The 24054-nt window shown below is 49.0% G+C and overlaps 1 protein-coding gene across 13 annotated transcripts in view; it reads right to left on the bottom strand.

Moving 5' to 3' along the window:
- The window catches only part of LOC121573374 (transcription factor 4), a 196292-nt gene that overhangs the window by 45633 nt on the left and 126605 nt on the right, over positions 1–24054 (bottom strand). For 12 of the 13 annotated variants that reach the window (XM_045216530.1, XM_045216524.1, XM_045216525.1 and 9 more), the window contains 2 exons: positions 10390–10469; positions 9881–10084 (listed from right to left, as the gene is read on the bottom strand). In XM_045216530.1, the coding sequence (XP_045072465.1) occupies positions 9881–10084; positions 10390–10469 (284 nt within the window). The remainder of the gene's footprint in view (positions 1–9880; positions 10085–10389; positions 10470–24054) is intronic. The other variant, XM_045216522.1, reaches the window with a different exon arrangement.

The following is a 24054-nucleotide window of genomic DNA, read 5'->3' as shown; positions in this document are numbered from 1 at the left end:
AGGCCAGGGGGCTACGGATGGAAAAGCAGCATCACAAAGCCTTGCTCTGTGTGTCTGTGAGTCTGTAAGGGGTGAAGGTTAAGTTTCCAGCTGGTTTGGGGAAAGAGAGAGAGAGAGAGAGAGAAAACTAGAATGCTATTTGGCCCTAAACAGAGAGTACACAGTGGCAGAATACCTGACCACTGTGACTGACCCAAACTTAAGGAAAGCTTTGACTATGTACAGACTCAGTGAGCATAGCCTTGCTATTGAGAAAGGCCGCCGTAGGCAGACCTGGCTCTCAAGAGAAGACAGGCTATGTGCACACTGCCCACAAAATGAGGTGGAAACTGAGCTGCACTTCCTAACCTCCTGTCAAATGTATGACCATATTAGAGACACATATTTCCCTCAGATTACAGCGATCCACAAAGAATTCGAAAACAAACCCAATTTTGATAAACTCCCTTATCTACTGGGTGAAAAACCACAGTGTGCCATCACAGCTGCAAGATTTGTGACCTGTTGCCACAAGAAAAGGGCAACCAGTGAAGAACAAACACCATTGTAAATACAACCCATATTTATGTTTATTTATTTTCCCATTTGTACTTTAACTATTTGCACATTGTTACAACACTGTATATATACATAATATGACATTTTAAATGTATTTATTCTTTTGAAACTTCTGAGTGTAATGTTTACTGTTAATATTTATTGTTTATTTCACTTTTGTTTACTATCTACTTCACTTGCTTTGGCAATGTTAACACACGTTTCCCATGCCAATAAAGCCCTTTGAATCGAATTGAATTGAGAGAGAGAGAGAGAGAGAGAGAGAGAGAGAGAGAGAGAGAGAGAGAGAGAGAGAGAGAGAGAGAGAGAGAGAGAGAGAGAGAGAGAGAGAGAGAGAGAGAGAGAGAGAGAGAGAGAGAGAGAGAGAGAGAGAGAGAGAGAGAGACAGAGAGAGAGAGAGAGAGAGAGAGAGAGAGAGAGAGAGAAGAGAGAGAGAGAGAGAGAGAGAGAGAGAGAGAGAGAGACAGAGAGAGAGAGAGAGAGAGAGAGAGAGAGAGAGAGACAGAGAGAGAGAGAGAGAGAGAGAGAGAGAGAGAGAGAGAGAGAGAGAGAGAGAGAGAGAGAGAGAGAGAGAGAGAGAGAGAGAGAGAGAGAGAGAGAGAGAGAGAGAGAGAGAGAGAGAGAGAGAGAGAGAGAGAGAGAGAGAGAGAGAGAGAGAGAGAGAGAGAGAGGGAGAGAGAGAGAGAGAGAGAGAGAGAGAGAGAGAGAGAGAGAGAGAGAGAGAGACAGAGAGAGAGAGAGAGAGAGAGAGAGAGAGAGAGAGAACCCTCTAACTCAGTGGAGGGCAGCAAGCAGGCAGCCATTATGAGACTCAGACATGCCAGTTCACAACACCCCCTCCTTTAGTCACGGACAAGTGTTTGTGTGCCTCCCTCTCGCTCTCTCCGTCACTTCCCCCCCTCTGCTCTGCGACATCAAACGATAGCAGCTTGCTCTGTCTGCAGATAGAGAGACAGACAGGAGTGGGAGAGAGAAGCACACATGAAAGTGGCTGCGCAACTTATTTACTTCAATTGTTATCATCTAAGGACAGGCTCCACACCCGAATAGAGTATTTGTTATCATTTAAGGATCCACACCCTAATATAGTATTTATGTTGCTCTGGATTTCAGGAAATGGCAGTTACAGGTGTTCAAAAACGTCCCTATCTTCCTTTATCACGCTCTCTCTATCCATCCAAGTCTCACACCCTCCCCTCTATCCATCCATCCATCTATCTATCTATCTTACTTACCCTCCTCTTCTCCTTCTCTCATCTAATATCCTCTCCCCTCTCTCTCTCTCTCTCTCTGTCTCTCTCTCTCTGTCTCTCTCTCTCTCTCCCTCTCTCTCTCTCTCTCTGTCTCTCTCTCTCCCTCTCTCTCTCCCTATCTCTCTTTATCTCTCTCTCTCTCTCTCTCTCTCTCTCTCTCTCTCTCTCTCTCTCTCTCTCTCTCTCTCTCTCTCTCTCTCTCTATCTCTCTCCCCTGCCCTCCCCTACAGTATCTGTTGATGGCTGGTCTTTATGCAACCCAGAGTGTACTAAAAGTCTGAGTCCATTTCAACAAGGACAGACAACAACACTTCCCTCCATCTTCTCCTCCTATGGGTCCCCTATTTGCCCTGGTCAAGAGTAGTGCACTATATAGGGAATAGGGTGCTATTTGAGACGCAGCGCTCTTCTCTTCCTTTAAAAGGGAAAGTTAGTTTCGTTTAGCTCCCTTTATAAAACCCACTGATGATTTGATGCTTTTGACCACAATCTGCTCTTTAGAAGATGTACACAGTTACACTGGCTTAAGAGTCTGTTTACTGAGAAAGGAGACCATTTTAAGAGGTATTACTTCTCCCTCTACCCTCATCAATCTCCATGACCCTCTTATAATAGACCGTCAGTACATTTAACCTGCTTAGAAGAACACTGCAGTCAGTCCGCCTCTGAGCCCAGCAATAAATGTTTAAAGATTATGACCATGATACCTCCCCTAACGAGCTAGAGCAGATAATGAGTGTGTGTGTGTCTGTGTCTATCTGTGTGTGTGTGTGTGTCTCTCTATGTGTGTGTATTAAGTGTGTGTGTATTAAGCATGTGTGTATTAACACTGGATTGGGTAGGAGATGAGTAAGATGGGGTGAGGGTTGTAACGTGTTTTGCAGTGTGACTCTCATTGAGGGGGAATGAGGGAATGATATAGCCTGAGGACACACACTAAATTCCACCGCTGCCCTGTTGTTTGCTACATACTTCAGTCTGAGACGGCCATCATTGAAGTCGTTTGTGGTGACGAGGGACACGAGTGGTGTTGTACAAAACAAAGTCATCAGTGATTGGATCATCTCTAACCAATCAGAGTATCAAAGCCAATGAAGAATTTTCAAACTCTCTCTCTCTCTCTCTCTCTCTCTCTCTCTCTCTCTCTCTCTCTCTCTTTTCTTTCTACTCTCTCTCTCTCTCTATATCTCTCTCTCTCTCTCTCTCTCTATCTCTCTCTCTCTCTCTCTTCTTCTTTCTTTCTTTCTTTCTTTCTTTCTTTCTCTCTCTCTCTCTCTCTCTCTCTCTCTCTCTCTAGCTCTCTCTCTCTCTCTCTCTCTCTCTCGCTCTCTCTCTCTCTCTCTCTCTCTCTCTCTCTCTCTCTCTCAATTCAATACAAAGGGCTTTATTTAAATTATCCTTTAAACTACTAATTTTAGTTTAATGGTTCTACCCATCAATTATCCCATTAACAATCACCAGTATTAGTAGTTTAAATTATTTCATTTCAAACTTCACATTTCTCTAGTATAGGCTACTTATCATAATGAACTATATAAGCAGAATGCTTGTGATAAGTGATCGGTATGGTAACGTTTGGTTTATTGTGTGTGTGTGTGTGTGTGTGTGTGTGTGTGTATGTGTGTGTGAGCGTGTGAGTGTGTATGACTCTTTGTGTGATTGTGTGTGTGTGTGTAGGGGACTGGCGGAGACGGGGGTTAGGAGGGTTTGTCATGCATACCCCAAAGATATCTACCAGGTGGTGACTTCACACACCAATCACTAGCATGTCAACTAGCATGTCAACTAGCATGTCAACAAGCATGTCAACTAGCATGTCAACAAGCATGTCAACTAGCATGTCAACTAGCACGTCAACTAGCATGTCAACAAGCATGTCAACTAGCATGTCAACTAGCATGTCAACTAGCATGTCAACTAGCATGTCAACAAGCATGTCAACTAGCATGTCAACTAGCATGTCAACTAGCATGTCAACAAGCATGTCAACTAGCATATCAACTAGCATGTCAACTAGCATGTCAACTAGCATGTCAACAAGCATGTCAACTAGCATGTCAACTAGCATGTCAACAAGCATGTCAACAAGCATGTCAACTAGCATGTCAACTAGCATGTCAACAAGCATGTCAACTAGCATGTCAACAAGCATGTCAACAAGCATGTCAACTAGCATGTCAACTAGCATGTCAACAAGCATGTCAACAAGCATGTCAACTAGCATGTCAACAAGCATGTCAACTAGCATGTCAACTAGCATGTCAAAGTCATTATTTAGAGGAGAGGAGAGGAGAGGAGAGGAGAGGAGAGGAGAGGAGAGGAGAGGAGAGGAGAGGAGAGGAGAGGAGGGGGGAGGGGGAGGGAGGGGAGAGGAGAGGAGAGGAGAGGAGAGGAGAGGAGAGGAGAGGAGAGGAGGAGGAGAGGAGAGGAGAGGAGAGGAGAGGAGAGGAAAGGAGGGGAGGGATTTGAAGGATAAATGATGACCTCACTTTTATATTTAGGATTTAGGCTTGCCAATGGAAGGCAGCAGGGTATCTTTAAGAGAGAGGGAAGTGAGTGAGTGTGCGGAGGAGGGGTGCATAGGAAAGGATGAGGGGAGAGTATGGAGAGGGGGGTTGGGTGTGTGAATTGGAAATACGGAGAGGGGGGTTGGGTGTTTGAATTGGGAGTACGGAGAGGGGGGTTGGGTGTGTGAATTGGCAGTACGGTGAGGGGGTTGGGTGTGTGAATTGGGATAACAGTGAGGGGGGTTGGGTGTGTGAATTGTGAGTATGTAGAGGGGGGTTGGGTGTGTGAATTGGAAGGATGGAGAGGCGGGTTGGGTGTGTGAATTGGAAGTACGGTGAAGGGGGTTGGGTTGGGTGTGTGAATTGTGAGTACGGAGAGGGGGGTTGGGTGTATGAATTGGGAGTATGTAGAGGGGGGTTAGGTGTGTGTCTCCTGAGTGGCGCAGTGGTCTAAGGCACTGCATAGCAGTGCTAACTGTGCCACTAGAGATCCTGGTTCAAATCCAGGCTCTGTCGCAGCCGGCCGCGACCGGGAGACTCATGGGCGGCGCACAATTGGCCCAGCGTCGTCCAGGGTAGGGGAGGGAATGGCCGGCAGGGATGTAGCTCAGTTGATAGAGCATGGCGTTTGCAACGCCAGGGTTGTGGGTTCGATTCCCACGGGGGCCAGTATAAAAAAAATATGTATTCACTAACTGTAAGTCGCTCTGGATAAGAGCGTCTGCTAAATGACTAAAATGTAAAAATGTGTGTGAATTGGGATGGGGATAAAAGATGGCTGGATGTGAAATAATTAGAGTAGGGTAGAGTAGGGCAGGGTAGAGCAGGGTAGAGCAGGGTAGAGCAGGGTAGGGTAGAGCAGAGCAGGGCAGGGTAGAGTAGGGTAGAGTAGGGTAGAGTAGGGTAGGGCAGGGTAGAGTAGGGTAGGGCAGGGTAGAGTAGGGTAGGGCAGGGTAGGGTAGAGCAGAGTAGGGCAGGGTAGGGCAGGGTAGGGTAGGGCAGGGTAGGGTAGAGTAGGGCAGGGCAGGGTAGAGTAGGGTAGGGTAGGGCAGGGTAGGGTAGAGTAGGGTAGGGCAGGGTAGAGCAGGGTAGGGTAGGGCAGGGTAGGGTAGAGTAGGGCAGGGCAGGGTAGGGCAGAGCAGAGCAGGGTAGGGTAGGGCAGGGCAGAGCAGAGCAGGGTAGGGCAGGGCAGAGCAGAGCAGGGTAGAGTAGGGCAGGGCAGGGTAGAGCAGGGTAGAGCAGGGTAGAGTAGGGCAGGGTAGAGTAGGGTAGGGCAGGGTAGAGTAGGGTAGGGTAGGGTAGAGTAGGGTAGAGTAGGGTAGAGTAGGGTAGAGTAGGGTAGAGTAGGGTAGGGCAGGGTAGAGCAGGGTAGGGCAGGGTAGAGTAGGGTAGAGCAGGGTAGAGTAGGGTAGAGCAGGGTAGAGCTACTCACTGACATACTACAAGGCTACTGTCAGCAATGAGCATCACGGATGAACACCAACACACAGACACATACTACAAGACATCAGTAGGTAATACCAATAATACTCTCCCTACTCTCAGTAGGCAACATACAACAACAAGACTATTCTCAGTAGCTTCCAGATCACTTATTTAGGCTACGGACAGGTGAAACATTTCATTTTCCATTTTATTCATCTTGTGTTCACGGTAAGCCATCTCACATTCAAGTAGGTCTTTCATTCAATATGTTGACTAGAAAGAGAAAGAGGCGAGAGTTTGGGTAAATAAATCCATCATTAAATCAATCAGGCCAGGTAGTAGACCATTGGTAGCAGTGCTCATGGGGTGCGTCCAGAATGGCACCCTGTTCCCTACATAGTGCATTCGGGACATGACCATCTAGAGGTAAACCAGATGTGCCAGGTAGCACCTATTGACAGAACACCTCTGAGAGAGTAATGACTGACTCTGCTATTGGTCTGCTCTAATCAACAGGACCCCAGAAGGACCCCAGTCACGGCTGCCCTCCATCATGGCCGCCTGTATTTACTCAGGAAAACAGGCCTGTGATTATTCAGTAAAAGAAAACAGCCTCATTAGTGGTGGAAAAACAACATGGCTCAGCCACCAGCACCTCTCCTCTGGAGGAAACACTAGTCAACATCCAGGATGGTGCTATGGATGCTGGGAAACTGCGTGTAGCCTTGTACCCCGATGGGTTCTCCCTCCCTCGATGCCAGGGACATGGAGAGAGAAGGAGAGAGGTAGAGGGAGAGAAGTGGAGAGGAGCCATGCCCATGGAGAGAGAAGGAGAGAGGGAGTAGTTGGACAAAGGAGCCAATCTATGTGGATAGATACTTGGGGGTCCTCTCTGCTCCTCTCCTCTCCCCTGCCTCTCCTCTCCTCCCTCTCTCCTCTCCTGTCCTGTCCTCTCCTCCCTTTCTCCTCTCCTCCCCTCCCTCTCTCCTCTCCCTCTCTCTTCTCCCTCTCTCCTCCTCCCTCTCTCTTCTCCTCCCGCTCTCTTCTCCCTCTACCCTCCTCCCTCTCTCCTCTCCTCCCTCTACCCTCCTCCCTCTCTCTTCCCCCTCTACCCTCCTCCCTCTCTCTTCTCCTCCCCTCCCCTCACCTCTCCTCCCTCCCTCTCTCTCTCCCTCTCTTCTCCTCCCCTCTCTCTTCTCCCTCTACCCTCCTCCCTCTCTCTTCTCCTCCCTCTCTCCTCTCCTCCCTCTCTCTCTTCTCCCTCTACCCTCCTCCCTCTCTCCTCTCCTCCCTCTACCCTCCTCCCTCTCTCTTCTCCCTCTACCCTCCTCCCTCTCTCTTCTCCTCCCTCCCTCTCCTCTCCTCCCCTCCCTCTCTCCTCTCCCTCTCTTCTCCTCCCTCTCTCTTCTCCCTCTACCCTCCTCCCTCTCTCTTCTCCTCCCTCTCTCCTCTCCTCCCTCTCTCTCTTCTCCCTCTACCCTCCTCCCTCTCTCCTCTCCTCCCTCTCTCCTCTCCTCCCTCTCTCTCTCTTCTCCCTCTACCCTCCTCCCTCTCTCCTCTCCTCCCTCTCTCTCCTCTCCCTCTCTCCTCTCCTCCCTCTCTCCTCTCCTGTGTTTGTGTTGAGTGTGATAGAGCAGTTAGACAGATCCCAGGTGGAGTAGAGAGCCAGTGGAGTACAGAGTGGAGTACGCAGTAGGACTACACTACACTACAGTAACAGCCCAGCTGGCTGGGTGTGCGTGAGACGGAGGTAATCACTCTGCAGTGAGTCAGACCACAGCGCTCTCCTCTCCTCCTCTCCAAGCTCTGCCTTGGCCACAGGTGCTCTCTACTCTCTCTCTCTCTCTCTCTCTCTCTCTCTCTCTACTCTATCTCTCTCTCTCTCTACTCCATCTCTCTCTCTCTCTCTCTCTACTCCATCTCTCTCTCTCTCTCTCTCTCTCTCTCTCTCTCTCTCTATCTCTCTCCCTCTCTCTCTCCTCTCTCTCTCTCTCTCTCTCTCTCTCTCTCTCTCTACTCTCTCTCTCTCTCTCTCTCTCTCTCTCTCTCTCTCTCTCTACTCTCTCTCTCTCTCTCTCTCTCTCTCTCTCTCTCTCTCTCTCTCTCTCTCTCTCTCTCTCTCTCTCTCTCTCTACTCTCTCTCTCTCTCTCTCTCTCTCTACTCTCTCTCTCTCTCTACTCTCTCTCTCTCTCTCTCTCTCTCTCTCTCTCTCTCTCTCTCTCTCTCTCTCTCTCTCTCTACTCTCTCTCTCCCCCTCTCTCTCTCTCTCTCTCTCTCTCTCTCTCTCTCTCTCTCTCTCTCTCTCTCTCTCTCTCTCTCACTACCCTCTCTCTCCCCCTCTCTCTCTCTCTCTCTCTCTCTCTCTCTCTCTCTCTCTCTCCCTCTCTCTCTCTTTCGCTCTCTCTCTCTCTGTCTCTCTCCCGCTCTCCTCCTCCTTCTTTATACACCACAGCTGCCTCAACCTTTATGGCTTGTTTCAAGTTGCAAAAAACAACAACCCTCAATATGGAAAACATTACCAGCATCTTCCTTGATGTTTTTAAGTGAGCCTCCCACCTCCTCCTCCCTCTCTTCTCAACTCCTTGTGTGGAATATATCAAGTGGTCAGAGGCTGGAAAATAGGACTAAAGCTGGGGCTGGGGTATAGGGCTGGGGTATAGGGCTGGGGTATAGGGCTGGGGTATAGGGCTGTTGCTGGGTTATAGGGCTGGGGTATAGGGCTGGGGTATATGGCTGTTGCTGGGTTATAGGGCTGGGGTATAGGGCTGTTGCTGGGGTATAGGGCTGGGGTATAGTGCTGGGGTATAGGGCTGTTGCTGGGGTATAGGGCTGGGGTATAGGGCTGTTGCTGTGGTATAGGGCTGTTGCTGGGGTATAGGGCTGGGGTATAGGGCTGTTGCTGGGGTATAGGGCTGGGGTATAGTGCTGGGGTATAGGGCTGGGGTATAGGGCTGTTGCTGGGGTATAGGGCTGGGGTATAGTGCTGGGGTATAGGGCTGTTGCTGGGGTATAGGGCTGGGGTATAGGGCTGTTGCTGGGGTATAGGGCTGTTGCTGGGGTATAGGGCTGTTGCTGTGGTATAGGGCTGTTGCTGGGGTATAGGGCTGGGGTATAGGGCTGTTGCTGGGGTATAGTGCTGGGGTATAGGGCTGGGGTATAGGGCTGTTGCTGGGGTATAGTGCTGGGGTATAGGGATGGGGTATAGGGCTGGGGTATAGTGCTGTGGTATAGGGCTGTTGCTGGATTATAGGGCTGGGGTATAGGGCTGTTGCTGGGGTATAGTGCTGGGGTATAGTGCTGGGGTATAGTGCTGGGGTATAGTGCTGGGGTATAGTGCTGGGGTATAGGGCTGGGGTATAGTGCTGTGGTATAGGGCTGTTGCTGGGGTATAGGGCTGGGGTATAGGGCAGAGGCTGGGGTATGGGGCTGAGGGGCTGGTGGGTGGGGCTAGAGGGCTGGGGGAGCTGGTGGCTAGGCCTGAAGCCTGGTGGCTAGGGCTGGAGGGCTGGAGGCCTGGTGGCTAGGGCTGGAGGGCTGGAGGGCTGGAGGCCTGGTGGCTAGGGCTGGAGGGCTGGAGGCTTGGTGGCTAGGGCTGGAGGGCTGGAGAGCTGGAGGCCTGGATGCCTGGTGACTAGGGCTGGAGGGCTGGAGGCTAGGGCTGGAGGGTTGGTGGCTAGGGCTGGAGGGCTGGAGGCCTGGTGGCTAGGGCTGGAGGGCTGGAGGCTAGGGCTGGAGGGTTGGTGGCTAGGGCTGGAGGGCTGGAGGCCTGGTGGCTAGGGCTGGAGGGCTGGTGGCTAGGGCTGGAGGCTAGTGTGTTAGAAGACGTTGTGAGCCCCCAATATGGCAGCATTGAAGACTTCACCTATCCCACCCTCTCTGTGCATGTTACTGTAGTTCTCAGTGAAGGAACTACAGTAACTCTCTGTGCATATTACTGTAGTTCTCAGAGAAAGGAACTACAGTAACTCTCTGTTCATGTTTAGTTCTCAGTGAAGGAACTACAGTAACTCTCTGTGCATATTACTGTAGTTATCAGTGAAAGTACTACAGTGGATTTATGTCCAGTGGGGATGAAGAGCATCCGTTTAATTATACTGCAGCGTGTCTCTGGCGAGGTGATTGGAGGTGGTTCCTACCATGATTGAGTGGCGGTTGGCAGAGAGTAGTCCCGTGCCGTATCCAGAACTCAGTCCTCCCATGGCCCCGTTGTGTGCTGCCCCGATGAGGCTGTGCATGTCTTGGTGCCCGCCGGGCATGCCAGTGGAGGGTCCCACCGCGTGACTCCGCAGCACGTGGATGGCATCGTCCAGACGCTCCAGACGATCCTCGATACGACTCTGCTGCAGGGGGGGAGAGGAAGGTCAGGGGTTAAGAGGTAATAGTTGATTTAAGTGCTTATAAATGTGTTATGGATGTGTTATGGTATCGATAGGATTCTTCTACAGGGGGGAAGGAAAGGGATCAGGGGTCATGTTGTTGACATAAGCGCTTGTGAATGTGTTATGAATGTGTTATGAATGTGTTATGAATGTGTTATGAATGTGTTATGAATGTCTTATGAATGTCTTATGAATGTGTTATGAATGTCTTATGAATGTGTTATGAAGTCCTGGCTGTAGTGTGTACGGGTCTTTTGAAGTCTTACCAGAGAGTGGAGTGGAGCCTCATAGTTGGGGGAGGAGGGGCCTTGTCCTCCGTTTCTGGACCACACAGCAGAACTGGCAGCTAGGAGAGGACACAAGGAGACAAGGAGATGACAGAGTGAGCACAGTGACAAGGACATGGGCCACTTAATTCTAGATATTAAGCCTATCACACGTGACCATATGAACACAGGGAGTGCTGCGTGAGACAGGCTGTCTACAAGACCTCCAGCACAATCCAGTTGTAACCAAGTTAGCTGAACATCAAAATTCTAGTTAGCTGAACATTTTAGTATTATGTGAATGTTCCTCGACACTACAGCTGGTCAAAAAAAATTTAATCTAAGTTTATTCGTCACATACACAGTTTACAGCATGTATAAAATGTTTATTGTACACTAATCAGCTCTCTCAACATTACAGTTCAATAATCAGCTCTCTCAACATTACAGATCAATAATCAGCACTATTATAAAGAGTCAAATCTAAAATAACATGTAATAGAAGAGGTGGAATGCATAGTAATATCCTGATATGTACACAATAGGATATACAGAATAGATAATGACAACAGGATATACAGAATAGATAATGACCAATAGGATATACAGAATAGATAATGACAACAGGATATACAGAATAGATAATGACAACAGGATATACAGAATAGATAATGACCAATAGGATATACAGAATAGATAATGACAACAGGATGACGCCTTGATAAGTTCCTTCCCTGAGGATGGCTCACCCCTCACAGTTTTGGGGGATTTCAACCTCCCTATGTCCACATTTGACTCATTTCTCTCTGCCTCCTTCTTTCCACTCCTCTCCTCTTTTGACCTCACCCTCTCACCGTCCCCCCCTACTCACAAGGCAGGCAATACGCTTGACCTCATCTTCACTAGATGCTGCTCCTCTACTAATCTCACTGCAACTCCCCTCCAAGTCTCTGACCACTATTTTGTTTCCTTTTCTCTCTCGCTCTCCTCCCACACTACTCACTCTGCCCCTACACAGATGGTAATGCGCCGCCGCAACCTTCGCCTCTCTCTCCCACTACTCTCTCCTCTTCCATCCTATCATCTCTTCCCTCTGCTCAATCCTTCTCCCTCCAATCTCCTGATTCTGCCTCCTCAACCCTCCTCTCCTCCCCTTTCTGCATCCTTTGACTCTCTGTGTCCCCTATCCTCCCGGCCGGCTCGGCCCCCTCCCCTCCAGCTCCGTGGCTTGATGACTCATTGCGAGCTCACAGAACAGAGCTCCGGGCAGCGGAGCGGAAATGGAAGAAAACTAAACTCCCTGCCGACCTGGCTTCTTTTCACTCCCTCCTCTCTACATTTTCTTCATCTGTTTCTGCTGCTAAGGCCACCTTCTACCACTCTAAATTCCAAGCATCTGCCTCTAACCCTAGGAAGCTCTTTGCCACATTTTCCTCCCTCCTGAATCCTCCTCCCCCCTCCTCTCTCTCTGTGGATGACTTCGCCAACCACTTTGAAAAAAGAAGGTTGACGACATCCGATCCTCGTTTGTTAAGTCTAATGACACTGTTGGTCCTGCTCACACTGCCCTACCCTATGCTCTGACTTCTTTCTCCCCTCTCTCTCCAGATAAAATCCTGCGACTTGTGACTGCAGGCCGCCCAACAACCTGCCCGCTTGACCCCATCCCCTCCTCTCTTCTCCAGACCATCTCCGGTGACCTTCTCCCCTACCTCACCTCGCTGATCAACTCATCCTTGACCGCTGGTCATGTCCCTTCCGTCTTCAAGAGAGCGAGAGTTGCTCCCCTTCTCAAAAAAACCAACACTCGACCCCACTGATGTCAACAACTACAGACCAGTATCCCTTCTTTCTTTTCTTTCCAAAACTATTGAGCGTGCCGTCTTTAGCCAACTCTTTGCTATCTCTCTCAGAATGACCTTCTTGATCCAAACCAATCAGGTTTCAGGACTGGTCATTCAACTGAGACTGCTCTTCTCTGTGTCACGGAGACTCTCCGCACTGCTAAAGCTAACTCTCTCTCCTCTGCTCTTGTCCTTCTAGACCTGTCTGCTGCCTTTGATACTGTGAACCATCAGATCCTCCTCTCCACCCTCTCCGAGCTGGGCATCTCCGGCGCGGCTCACTCCTGGATTGCGTCCTACCTGACCGGTCGCTCCTACCAAGTGGCGTGGCGAGAAGCTGTCTCCGCACCACGCGCTCTCACCACTGGTGTCCCCCAGGGCTCAGTTCTAGGCCCTCTCCTTTTCTCCCTATACACCAAGTCACTTGGCTCTGTCATATCCTCACATGGCCTTTCATATCATTGCTACGCTGACGATACACAACTAATCTTCTCCTTTCCCCCTTCTGATAACCAGGTGGCGAATCGCATCTCTGCATGTCTGGCAGACATATCAGTATGGATGACGGATCACCACCTCAAGCTGAACCCTGGCAAGACGGAGCTGCTCTTCCTCCCGGGGAAGGACTGCCCGTTCCATGATCTCGCCATCACGGTTGACAACTCCGCTGTGTCCTCCTCCCAGAGTGCGAAGAGCCTAGGCGTGACCCTGGACAACACCCTGTCGTTCTCCGCCAACATCAAGGCGGTGACCCGCTCCTGCAGGTTCATGCTCTACAACATTCGGAGAGTACGACCCTGCCTTACACAAGAAGCGGCACAGGTCCTAATCCAGGCACTTGTCATCTCCCGTCTGGACTACTGCAACTCGCTGTTGGCTGGCCTCCCTGCCTGTGCCATTAAACCCCTACAACTCATCCAGAATGCCGCAGCCCGTCTGGTGTTCAACCTTCCCAAGTTCTCTCACGTCACCCCCTCCTCCGCACACTCCACTGGCTTCCAGTTGAAGCTCGCATCCGCTACAAGACCATGGTGCTTGCCTATGGAGCAGTGAGGGAACGGCACCTCTGTACCTTCAGGCTCTGATCAGTCCCTACACCCAAACGAGGGCATTGCGTTCATCCACCTCTGGCCTGCTGGCTCCCTTCCTCTGCGGAAGCATAGCTCCCCCTCAGCCCAGTCAAAACTGTTCGCTGCTCTGGCACCCCAATGGTGGAACAAGCTCCCTCACGACGCCAGGACAGCGGAGTCACTCACCACCTTCCGGAGACATTTGAAACCCCACCTCTTTAAGGAATACCTGGGATAGGATAAAGTAATCCTTCTAACCCCCCCCAAATTGTAAAGTGGTTATCCCACTGGCTATAGGGTGAACGTACCAATTTGTGAGTCGCTCTGGCTAAGAGCGTCTGCTAAATGACGTTAATGTGCCCTTGAGCAAGGCACTTGACCCTAATTGCTCCTGTAAGTCGCTCTGGTTAAGAGCGTCTGCTAAATGACTAAAATGTAAAATGTAAAATGTAATATACAGAATAGATAATGACAACAGGATATACAGAATAGATAATGACCAATAGGATATACAGAATAGATAATGACAACAGGATATACAGAATAGATAATGACAACAGGATATACAGAATAGATATGTCATGAGCCCTCTCACTCCACTGGGTTACCACCTTAAGTTGTTTCCACTCTGCTCACCACTCTCTCTCTACTCAGCCTAACTAGCTACACCTGTCCCTGCTCTGCTCGGCTCTAATTACTCTGCCAGCTGCGCTGCATTACCCACTAACCTCTCCCAGTATTTATAGCCCTGTCTTTCAGCTCTCCTGTGTCAGATCGTCTGCAAAGCTCACACCCGAACCTGTTTGCTCGCGCTTCTGGCTCACCCTGGTTTTGTGACCCCCGGACCTGCCTGGTTTTTGGATACTCTTCTGCCTCAGGAGATCCAGACCTGCTTCTGCCATTACGACTCCTGACTACTCTTCAATCCCGGTAACTCTGACCAGCCTTCTGCCTTGCTACTACGTATTTTGGATTGCCCTTGAACTGTACTGCTGCCTGGTTTCATTCCGCCCCGTTGTGTCTGTGTTTCCTCCCAGGACTTCTGGACCACCAACCACCGGCGTCATCGGACGCATCGCTGCCACTGGGGGAGGCACAGACCCAGCACATCGGACGGGATAACCCCTGGAGCCTTCACTCACTCCCCTACATCCCTTTCCCTTTAAGTTTAAATAAACTTTCTGGTGTGACGCAATTGTGGTCCTCTTGTCGTCTGTCTGAACCGTGACAGTACGATCTGACCATCATGGACTCAGCGCACACTTCCCCCGACATGGAAACCGAAGAGCCTGAGCAACCCACCGCCATGCTACGCCTGGAACACACTGAGAGAGAGCTAGGCCGCATGAGCGGCGTCATCTCCTCTCTGCTTCAGGTCGGCCACCAACAGCATCAGCAGTTCCAGCAGCACCAGCAGCAGTCCCAGCAGCAGCAACAACAACTCGCCATGATCATTCAACTCCTCACCAACCTGACCCCAGCCAGTCTGCCCACCAGCCCTGCCCCCGAGTTACCTGCCCCGGTCATTGCAGCCGCTGCTCCGAACCCAAGATTGGAAACCCCGAGCGGTTCAACGGCGATTCAACCCAGGTCCGGCCATTCCTGACTAGCTGCCGACTTCAGTTCTCCTTGCAGCCAAGGACCTTCGCCACGGAGGGGCTAAAGTTGGGTATGCCATCACTCACCTGACGGGCCGAGCTCGACTCTGGGGAACAGCAGAGTTCGAACGTCAAACCCCCGCATGTGCAACCTTCGACCTGTTTGCTGAGGAGATGCTGAAGGTGTTTGACCTGGATTCCCCAACCGCAGAGGCGTCTCGTGAACTGTTCAGTATTCGACAAGGCAGACGTACAGTCGCAGACCATTCCATCGACTTCCGAACCCTGGCTAGACGAAGTTCTTGGAACACACCATCGTTGGTGGACGCGTTCTTCCATAGTTTGGCTGACTATATCAAGGACGAGTTGGTCTCCCATGAACTGCCTTCCACTCTTGATGAAGCCATCGCACTGACTGTCAGGATCGACAGTAGGATACAGACCCGTCGCCGTGGGAGGGGGCGCCAAGGTCCACCTACTACCGGCATTCGGAGAGATCCGACTGGGCTCCTGTCATCTACTGCCACTCACCCAGGTCAGCTTGATCAGTCTGAGCCTATGGAGATTGGGCGAGCCTCTCTCACTCCTGCAGAGCGCCAGCGACGCTTCACCTCAAACCTCTGCCTCTATTGTGGAGGTGATGGACATCGTGTGGTAACCTGCCCTTTAAAGGGCCGAAGCTCACCGGGCATAGGGGGAGTCCGGTTGAGTTCAATGACCATCCAGTCCTCCGACCGCAAACCCCTGCTGCAAGTTCACCTCCGCCTCCCTGACTCAACTCACACCCTGGCTGCTCTGGTGGATTCTGGCGCCGAAGCCAACATAATGGACATCAAGCTGGCACGCCAACTGGGACTGGAGAACCTCCGTTTGACACCTCCTATTCCTGCCCGGGCACTGGACGGACACTTACTCGGATCGGTCACTCATGTCACGGCCCCGGTCTCGATGGGTCTGTCCGGAAACCATCAAGAAACTATCCAGTTTCACCTGCTCCCCCTCTCCAGGCCAACCCCTCATCCTGGGTTACCCATGGCTCCGCCGGCACAACCCTCAGCTCGACTGGGTGACCGGGGTGATCAGGGAGTGGGGAGAGGACTGCCACCGAACCTGCCTGCTTGCCGCCGCACTACCCCCTCGACCAGTACCTACTAACTCCGCTCCTGACCCCTCCAAGGACCCTGTGTCGATTCTGCCAAGTCCCTGCATCGTTGCAGCTCTGACCTGGGCTGTTGAGGAACAGGTGCTGGAGGCTCTCCGTAACCAGCCAGGTCCCAGCACTTGCCCAGCTGACCGCCTTTTTGTCCCCGAAGACCTGAGGTCCCAGGTCGTTCAGTGGGGACATGACTCCCGCCTAGCTTGTCACCCTGGCTCCACCCGCACTTACAACCTGCTCGCCCAGAGGTTCTGGTGGCCCTCTCTGAGGAAGGATGTACGGGAATTCGTCCAAGCCTGCCCCATCTGCAACCAACACAAGTCGTTCTGCCAGCCCCCAGCTGGATTGCTGCAGCCCCTGCCTGTGCCCAGGAGTCCGCTGGTCCCTGCTGCGCCTTGTCCTCCTCCTCCACGGCTCGTCGATGGTGGTCTGGTTTACACCCGTCCGCCGCCTGCTTCGGTCCAGACGGAGGGGTAGGGGTCTCCAGTACCTCATTGACTGGGAGGGCTATGGACCTGAGGAAAGGACCTGGGTGCCAGCTAGTCGGATTGTGGATAGGACTCTCATCACCGCTTTCCACCAACGGCATCCTGATCAACCTGCAATCCGTAGGGGCCGCCCCAGAGGGATCCCTAACCGTCCTGCCCGCTCGGCTTCCTGTCCTGTGCCTGATCCTGTCTCGGGACCTGTCCCATCTCCCCGACCACGGCCCTCCGGCTTCCTCCGAGGATGAGGACGTTCGCTCGGGACCGTTCGGAGGAGTTCTAGCCCTCCTCCGGCTCCTCCTCCCGCCCGGCGTGGTGTTGCTCTTGGGACTTCTGGGGCCGTCCCTTGGGGGGGGGGTTCTGTCATGAGCCCTCTCACTCCACTGGGTTACCACCTTAAGTTGTTTCCACTCTGCTCACCACTCTCTCTCTACTCAGCCTAACTAGCTACACCTGTCCCTGCTCTGCTCGGCTCTAATTACTCTGCCAGCTGCGCTGCATTACCCACTAACCTCTCCCAGTATTTATAGCCCTGTCTTTCAGCTCTCCTGTGTCAGATCGTCTGCAAAGCTCACACCCGGAACCTGTTTGCTCGCGCTTCTGGCTCACCCTGGTTTTGTGACCCCGGACCTGCCTGGTTTTTGGATACTCTTCTGCCTCAGGAGATCCAGACCTGCTTCTGCCATTACGACTCCTGACTACTCTTCAATCCCGGTAACTCTGACCAGCCTTCTGCCTTGCTACTACGTATTTTGGATTGCCCTTGAACTGTACTGCTGCCTGGTTTCATTCCGCCCCGTTGTGTCTGTGTTTCCTCCCCCAGGACTTCTGGACCACCAACCACCGGCGTCATCGGACCGCACCGCTGCCACTGGGGGGAGGCACAGACCCAGCACATCGGACGGGATAACCCCTGGAGCCTTCACTCACTCCCTACATCCCTTTCCCTTTAAGTTTAAATAAACTTTCTGGTGTGACGCAATTGTGGTCCTCTTGTCGTCTGTCTGAACCGTGACAAGATAATGACCAATAGGATATACAGAATAGATAATGACAACAGGATATACAGAATAGATAATGACAACAGGATATACAGAATAGATAATGACCAATAGGATATACAGAAAAGAATGAATGTGCTATGTTAAGTATACAGTGGATAGTGTCTTGGTCGAGCAGTATGACTGTTACCAATATAAAGTGGATAGTGTCTTGGTCGAGCAGTTTAATCAATATTATATAATAGAGCAGCAACGTTGACTGTGGGTGTGTGTGTGCTTGTGTGGTTGTGTTTGTGTGGGGGCTTGTGGGCTTGTGTGTAAGGGTTGGATATGTGGAGACAGTACAAATAGTCTGTAAGGTGCAGATTTTATGTAAGGTGCAGATAGTCTCTAAGGTGCAGATAGTCTCTAAGGTGCAGATAGTATGTAAGGTGCAGATAGTCTCTAAGGTGCAGATAGTCTCTAAGGTGCAGATAGTCTGTAAGGTGCAGATAGTCTCTAAGGTGCAGATAGTCTCTAAGGTGCAGATAGTCTCTAAGGTGCAGATAGTCTGTAAGGTGCAGATAGTCTCTAAGGTGCAGATAGTCTCTAAGGTGCAGATAGTCTCTAAGGTGCAGATAGTCTGTAAGGTGCAGATAGTCTCTAAGGTGCAGATAGTCTCCAAGGTGCAGATAGTCTCTAAGGTGCAGATAGTCTGTAAGGTGCAGATAGTCTCTAAGGTGCAGATAGTCTCTAAGGTGCAGATAGTCTCTAAGGTGCAGATAGTCTGTAAGGTGCAGATAGTCTCTAAGGTGCAGATAGTCTGTAAGGTGCAGATAGTCTCTAAGGTGCAGATGGTCTGTAAGGTGCAGATAGTCTCTAAGGTGCAGATAGTCTGTAAGGTGCAGATAGTCTCTAAGGTGCAGATAGTCTGTAAGGTGCAGATAGTCTCTAAGGTGCATGTCACGGATCCCCCCGGTACTGCTGCTCAGTCCGTTCACCAGTTAAGGAGGTCTACGTCACCGGCCTTCTAGGCATCACTGACCTGGTTCATTACCACCAACCCCGGACTGTCTTGTCTCATTACGCACACCTGGCTCCCATTCCCCCTGATTAGTATGTGTATATATGGGCCCTCTGTTCCCCATTGTCCTAGTCCATTATTGTCCCATGTCCGTTGGTCTCGTGAGTACATTGTATTACAGTTTACATGCCGAGTAATTGTACAGTTGTTATTACGGGTCTCGTCCCGTGTATTATTTAGAAGTTTACACCTTGCTCTTTTGTTTGAGTTACATCCCTGTGTTATATATTATATATATATATATATATATATATATATATATATATATATGGTGTTTGTTTTGGGCTTCGTCCACATCATTTTCCATGACGTACCTTGTGTTGGGTTGAGTAATAAAAAAAACGATAATGTATTCCTGCACCTGTCTTCTATCAGTACACAACGTGACAGTGCAGATAGTCTCTAAAGTGAAAATAGTCTGTACGGTGCAGATAGTCTCTAAAGTGAAAATAGTCTGTACAGCGCAGATAGTCTTTAAGGTGAAAATAGTCTCCAAGGTGCAATAGTCTCCAAGGTGCAATAGTCTCCAAGGTGCAATAGTCTCCAAGGTGCAATAGTCTCCAAGGCTCAATAGTCTCCAAGGCTCAATAGTCTCCAAGGCTCAATAGTCTCCAAGGTGCAATAGTCTCCAAGGTGCAATAGTCTCTAAGGTGCAATAGTCTCTAAGGTGCAATAGTCTCCAAGGTGCAATAGTCTCTAAGGTGCAATAGTCTCTAAGGCGCAATAGTCTCCAATGTGCAATAGTCTCTAAGGTGCAATAGTCTCCAATGTGCAATAGTCTCTAAGGTGCAATAGTCTCTAAGGTGCAATAGTCTCCAAGGTGCAATAGTCTCCAAGGTGCAATAGTCTCCAAGGTGCAATAGTCTCTAAGGTGCAATAGTCTCCAAGGTGCAATAGTCTCTAAGGTGCAGGTCTGACAGCTAGGGTTATCTGTTCAGCAGTCTGATGGCCTGGTGGTAGAAGCTGTCTCGGAGCCTGTTGGTCCGAGACCCGATGCTCCGGTACCGCTTTCCAGATGATAACAGAGTGAACGGTGTGTGGCTTGGACTGTGGCAGAGTACAACTATTGGTCCCTGGTAATAATGAGCTATATAATAAAGTCTGAACTGTTGATATTCAACAACACATGCAGAACACTACATAATAATAATGATATTCGGCCCCTGTCATTAAACCCTGGAGCGTACTGGCTATAGAACAGGGCTGTGGTATAATGAGCTACTTGTGTTCGTATGCTAAACATGCTTGTGTCAGGCCTTTTGTCTTTAGGGGGACGAGTGTTTAGGTCTGCTTCCCAGTCCGCCTGCATTTAGGGCCTGTACAATAAACAGGCTTTTTTTCTCACGCTGCTTTTGTCTGGTTCTCCCTGGTCTATACACAATCTGTGATCATTAACCGGTGGAGGTTGGGAAGGTGTGTGTGAAACCCTATTCCTGATGGAGAGGATATTGTGGGCGTCGCCGGGCGCCTGGGAGCAGGTAGGGAACAAAGGCCTTTGATAGGCTGAGAGCTGTGTGATGCTAATCACCTCCACTTCCTCTTTTGTTGTGTTGTTCTTCAGAAGAGCTTACGGACCGCCACCTAGAACTCCTCTTGTGTGTGTGCTACCGTCACCTCCTCTCGTTAAAGACTCAAAACCTGTTCAAGCTGAAGTACACCGACCAATTAAAAAGCTGTTTGTGAACGGTGTGTGTGTGTGTGTGTGTGTGTGTGTGTGTGTGTGTGTGGCAGTAGTGTGGCAGCGAACCAAGGCTTCCTTCATCCTCCTCTCTTCCTCTCCTCTCTCCTCTCCTCTCCTCCCCTCTCCTCTCTTCTCTCCTCTTCTTCTCCTCCCCTCTCCTCTCTCTTCTCTCCTCTCTCCTCCCTCCTCTCCTCTCCCTCTCCTCTCCTCTCCTCTCCTCTCCTCTCCTCCTCCTCCTCTCCTCCTCTCCTCCTCTCCTCTTCTTCTTCTCCTCTCTCCTCTCCTCTTCCTCTCCTCTCCACCAGATCCCCTCATCATGTTGATTAGATCGTATTAGCTTGTTGTTATAATACACATTTATACATGCAACCTGTTTTATTTTATTATCAAGCCTAATTTACATATGGTAATTACCCAATCATTACCTCCAACATTCATGAGCAAATAAAACACAATGTATTATTGGACGACAACTAATTATTACGTTCCTTATTTAACATGTATTTAATTCATACTAACTTCCCTGTTTAATTTATGTTTTAAAATGTGTTTGTTCGCTTTAACCAGCCGTGGTGTTTTCATTTGTAAATTCTAATAATTTTGACACGATGGTAAACACCAATTGGGCGATTCCACGCCAGTGGTATCTCGGATTGTTCGGACAATTCTCAAATAGGCACTTTTTGCTTTTTACATTTGTATCACACATTCCTTTGGGGGGGAAATCATTCTTTCGTTTTAGGCCATTTTTAGACCTAGACAGACCTATACATTCTATACCTTATGATCCATCAACTGTACATGATACAGACAACATCTCGATGTCATTATACTCCTAATAGTGGTATATTGCATACGGAGTAGGTCTAGATTCTGAAATACAAAATGTAACATTAATTTATTCAACATAAAAATAAAAAATAAAAATATATATCTCAAAACTACCCGTTTTGATTTAGTTCATTTTAAGACATATTGTTTGGAACGATATATACTCTGGCCTTGTTGAGTAACAGTCTGTCTCAGAAGAAGCCCCTCCCTCTCCGCACCAAGTGATCTGGTGCCAGACTCGGATGTACAACAGGTGTCCAAGATAGCTGCCTATGCTTACAGTACAATCTCTCAGATCAAGGTGGATGCTAAAGAAGAGCTCGCGGTTCAATGTGCCGTCACCCTGATCTACCCTCTGGCCTCCATAATACTCATCCCGTCCCGTCCCGTCCCCCATGCCCACAATGCATCTATGATTACCAGTCCCTGTGCTACCCAGCTATGCCACTAGCAACCTGCTGCTCCAGCTGAGGACTATGACAACCAGGCCTCCCCTGCTGAAAAGGGTTAACCAACCTCCTCAGAACCACCTTTCAAAGCCACCATTCATCCTTCCTTCACCAGCCGTCAAGGAATTTTTAAAACTCTCATATGGTAGTATAACGATAATGGCGTTAGGGCAGTTTTTGTAATTTTAAAGTTTCTCGTTTGAAGAGTGACTGAGTCTGATTTAATGAATAAACGGTTAGCTAGCTGCGCGGAATGGCTAGGCTGCTGGTGGCGTTAGCTCTGGCTGTGAGTTTCAGGAGTAGCTAGCCTCGTCTGATATGCAGCTACGGTAATATACTAACTAACTAACTAACTAAACACAGCTAGGAAAAGAGGGTAATTAAGCATGTCCAAATATAGCACAGTAACAGGACAAAAAAAGATGTCCACAGCCAGCCAACCACTAGAACACACATCCCACCCCTCATGTCTCATGTCAGTATGAAAAATGTACGCACTCACTAACTGTAAGTCGCTCTGGATAAGAGCGTCTGCTAAATGACTAAAATGTACATGTCAAATGTAAAAAATGAGTACATCACATTTTCAGAGTAGGCGCTCTGCTATTTCTGAAGTTATGATACATTTTATGACCAACACAGTGAATGGTACATGGATTAAAAGGAAACTCCCGCTGATTTGTTGAATCAGCAATCAGACTTTGATTGGTTAATGACCTATAATGCCATTTTCTATGTATAAAATGGGTATTATCATTAAAAGTACCCACTCTGGAAATGTGACGTGTTTGTATAAGAGTATATTGTTCCAAACAATGGTATTTCAGAATCTATACTCCATATTTAAGAGCACACTATAAGGAGTACACTGAGTGTACAAAACATTAGGAACACCTGATCTTTCCATGATATACACTGACCAGGTGAAAGCTATGATACCTTATTGATGTCAACTGTTAAATCAGTGTAGATGAAAGGGGAGGAGACAGGTTAAAGAAGGATTTTTTTAAGCCTTGAGACAATTGAGACATGGATTGTGTATGTGTGCCATTCAGAGGGTAAATGGGGAAAGACAAAAGATTTAAGTGACTTTGAACGGGGTATGGTAGTAGGTGCCAGGTGCACCGGTTTGAGTCTGTCAAGAACTGCAACGCTGCTGGGTTTTTCACGCTCAACAGTTTACTGTGTGTGCCAAGAATGGTCCACCACCCAAAGAACATCCAGACAACTTGACACCAACTGTGGGACGCATTGGAGTCAACATGGACCAGCATCCCTGTGGCACGCTTTCGACACCTTTTATATTTCACCTTTATTTAACCAGGTAAGCCAGTTGAGAACAAGTTCTCATTTACAACTGCGACCTGGCCAAGATAAAGCAAAGCAGTGCGATAAAAACAACAACAACACAGAGTTACATATGGGGTAAAAAAATACAACAGAAAATATATATACAGTGTGTGCAAATGTAGCAAGTTATGGAGGTAAGGCAATAAATAGGCCATAGTGCAAAATAATTACAATTTAGTATTAACACTGGAGTGATAGATGTGCAGAAGATTATGTGCAAATAGAGATACTGGGGTGCAAATGAGCAAAATAAATAACAATATGGGGATGAGGTAGTTGGGTGGGCTAATTTCAGATGGGCTGTGTACAGGTGCAGTGATCGGTAAGCTGCTCTGACAACTGACGCTTAAAGTTAGTGAGGGAGATAAGAGTCTCCAGCTTCAGAGATTTTTGCAATTCGTTCCAGTCACCGGCAGCAGAGAACTGGAAGGAATGGCGGCCAAAGGAGGTGTTGGCTTTGGGGATGACCAGTGAGATATACCTGCTGGAGCGCAGACTACAGGTGGGTGTTACTATGGTGACCAATGAGCTAAGATGAGGCTGTTCTGTAGGCAAAGGGGGTGCAACTCAATATACAGGAAGGTGTTCCTAATGTTTTGTACACTCAGTGTATAATGAAACCAAGATGTTGTCTGTATTATGTACAGTTCATGGATCATAGGATCGTATAGGAGGCATGTATAGGTCTAAAAAAGGGCCTAAAATGGCCACTTTCGTCATGATAAAAAAACAAAAAAAACAATGTAAATACAAATGTAAAATGCATGTTAAACATCCTTCCTCCCAATGAAGTTCCTATGTGAGAATTGCCAGAACAATCTGAGGTACCAAAAATATTTTCCGCTCCCACTAGCGTGGAATCGCCCAATTATTTTATGTTAGCCAGGTATTTCCTGGTAGTAACTTTAATAATCATGATGCTGGATCACACGCAAGGCTGCTTTGAAATGATTTGCTGAAGTGCGTTTGTAATTAAGTCTATCAGTCAATTCATATCAAATATCAAATGTTGTGTAGCAACGACAAATAATGCAGAATCTAACACAGTGATTATGATAAACTAATTTCTCACTTTAAGGAGCACGGTAGAGTTTGAATCGTTAGAGAACAGTAATTGACGACAACAGAAAAGGAAAG

Source organism: Coregonus clupeaformis, unplaced genomic scaffold (assembly GCF_020615455.1).
Source record: "Coregonus clupeaformis isolate EN_2021a unplaced genomic scaffold, ASM2061545v1 scaf0733, whole genome shotgun sequence".
Taxonomy (NCBI): domain Eukaryota; kingdom Metazoa; phylum Chordata; class Actinopteri; order Salmoniformes; family Salmonidae; genus Coregonus; species Coregonus clupeaformis.
The sequence above is the reverse complement of the archived record's forward strand: the minus strand, read 5'-3'. Positions and strand labels throughout refer to the sequence as shown.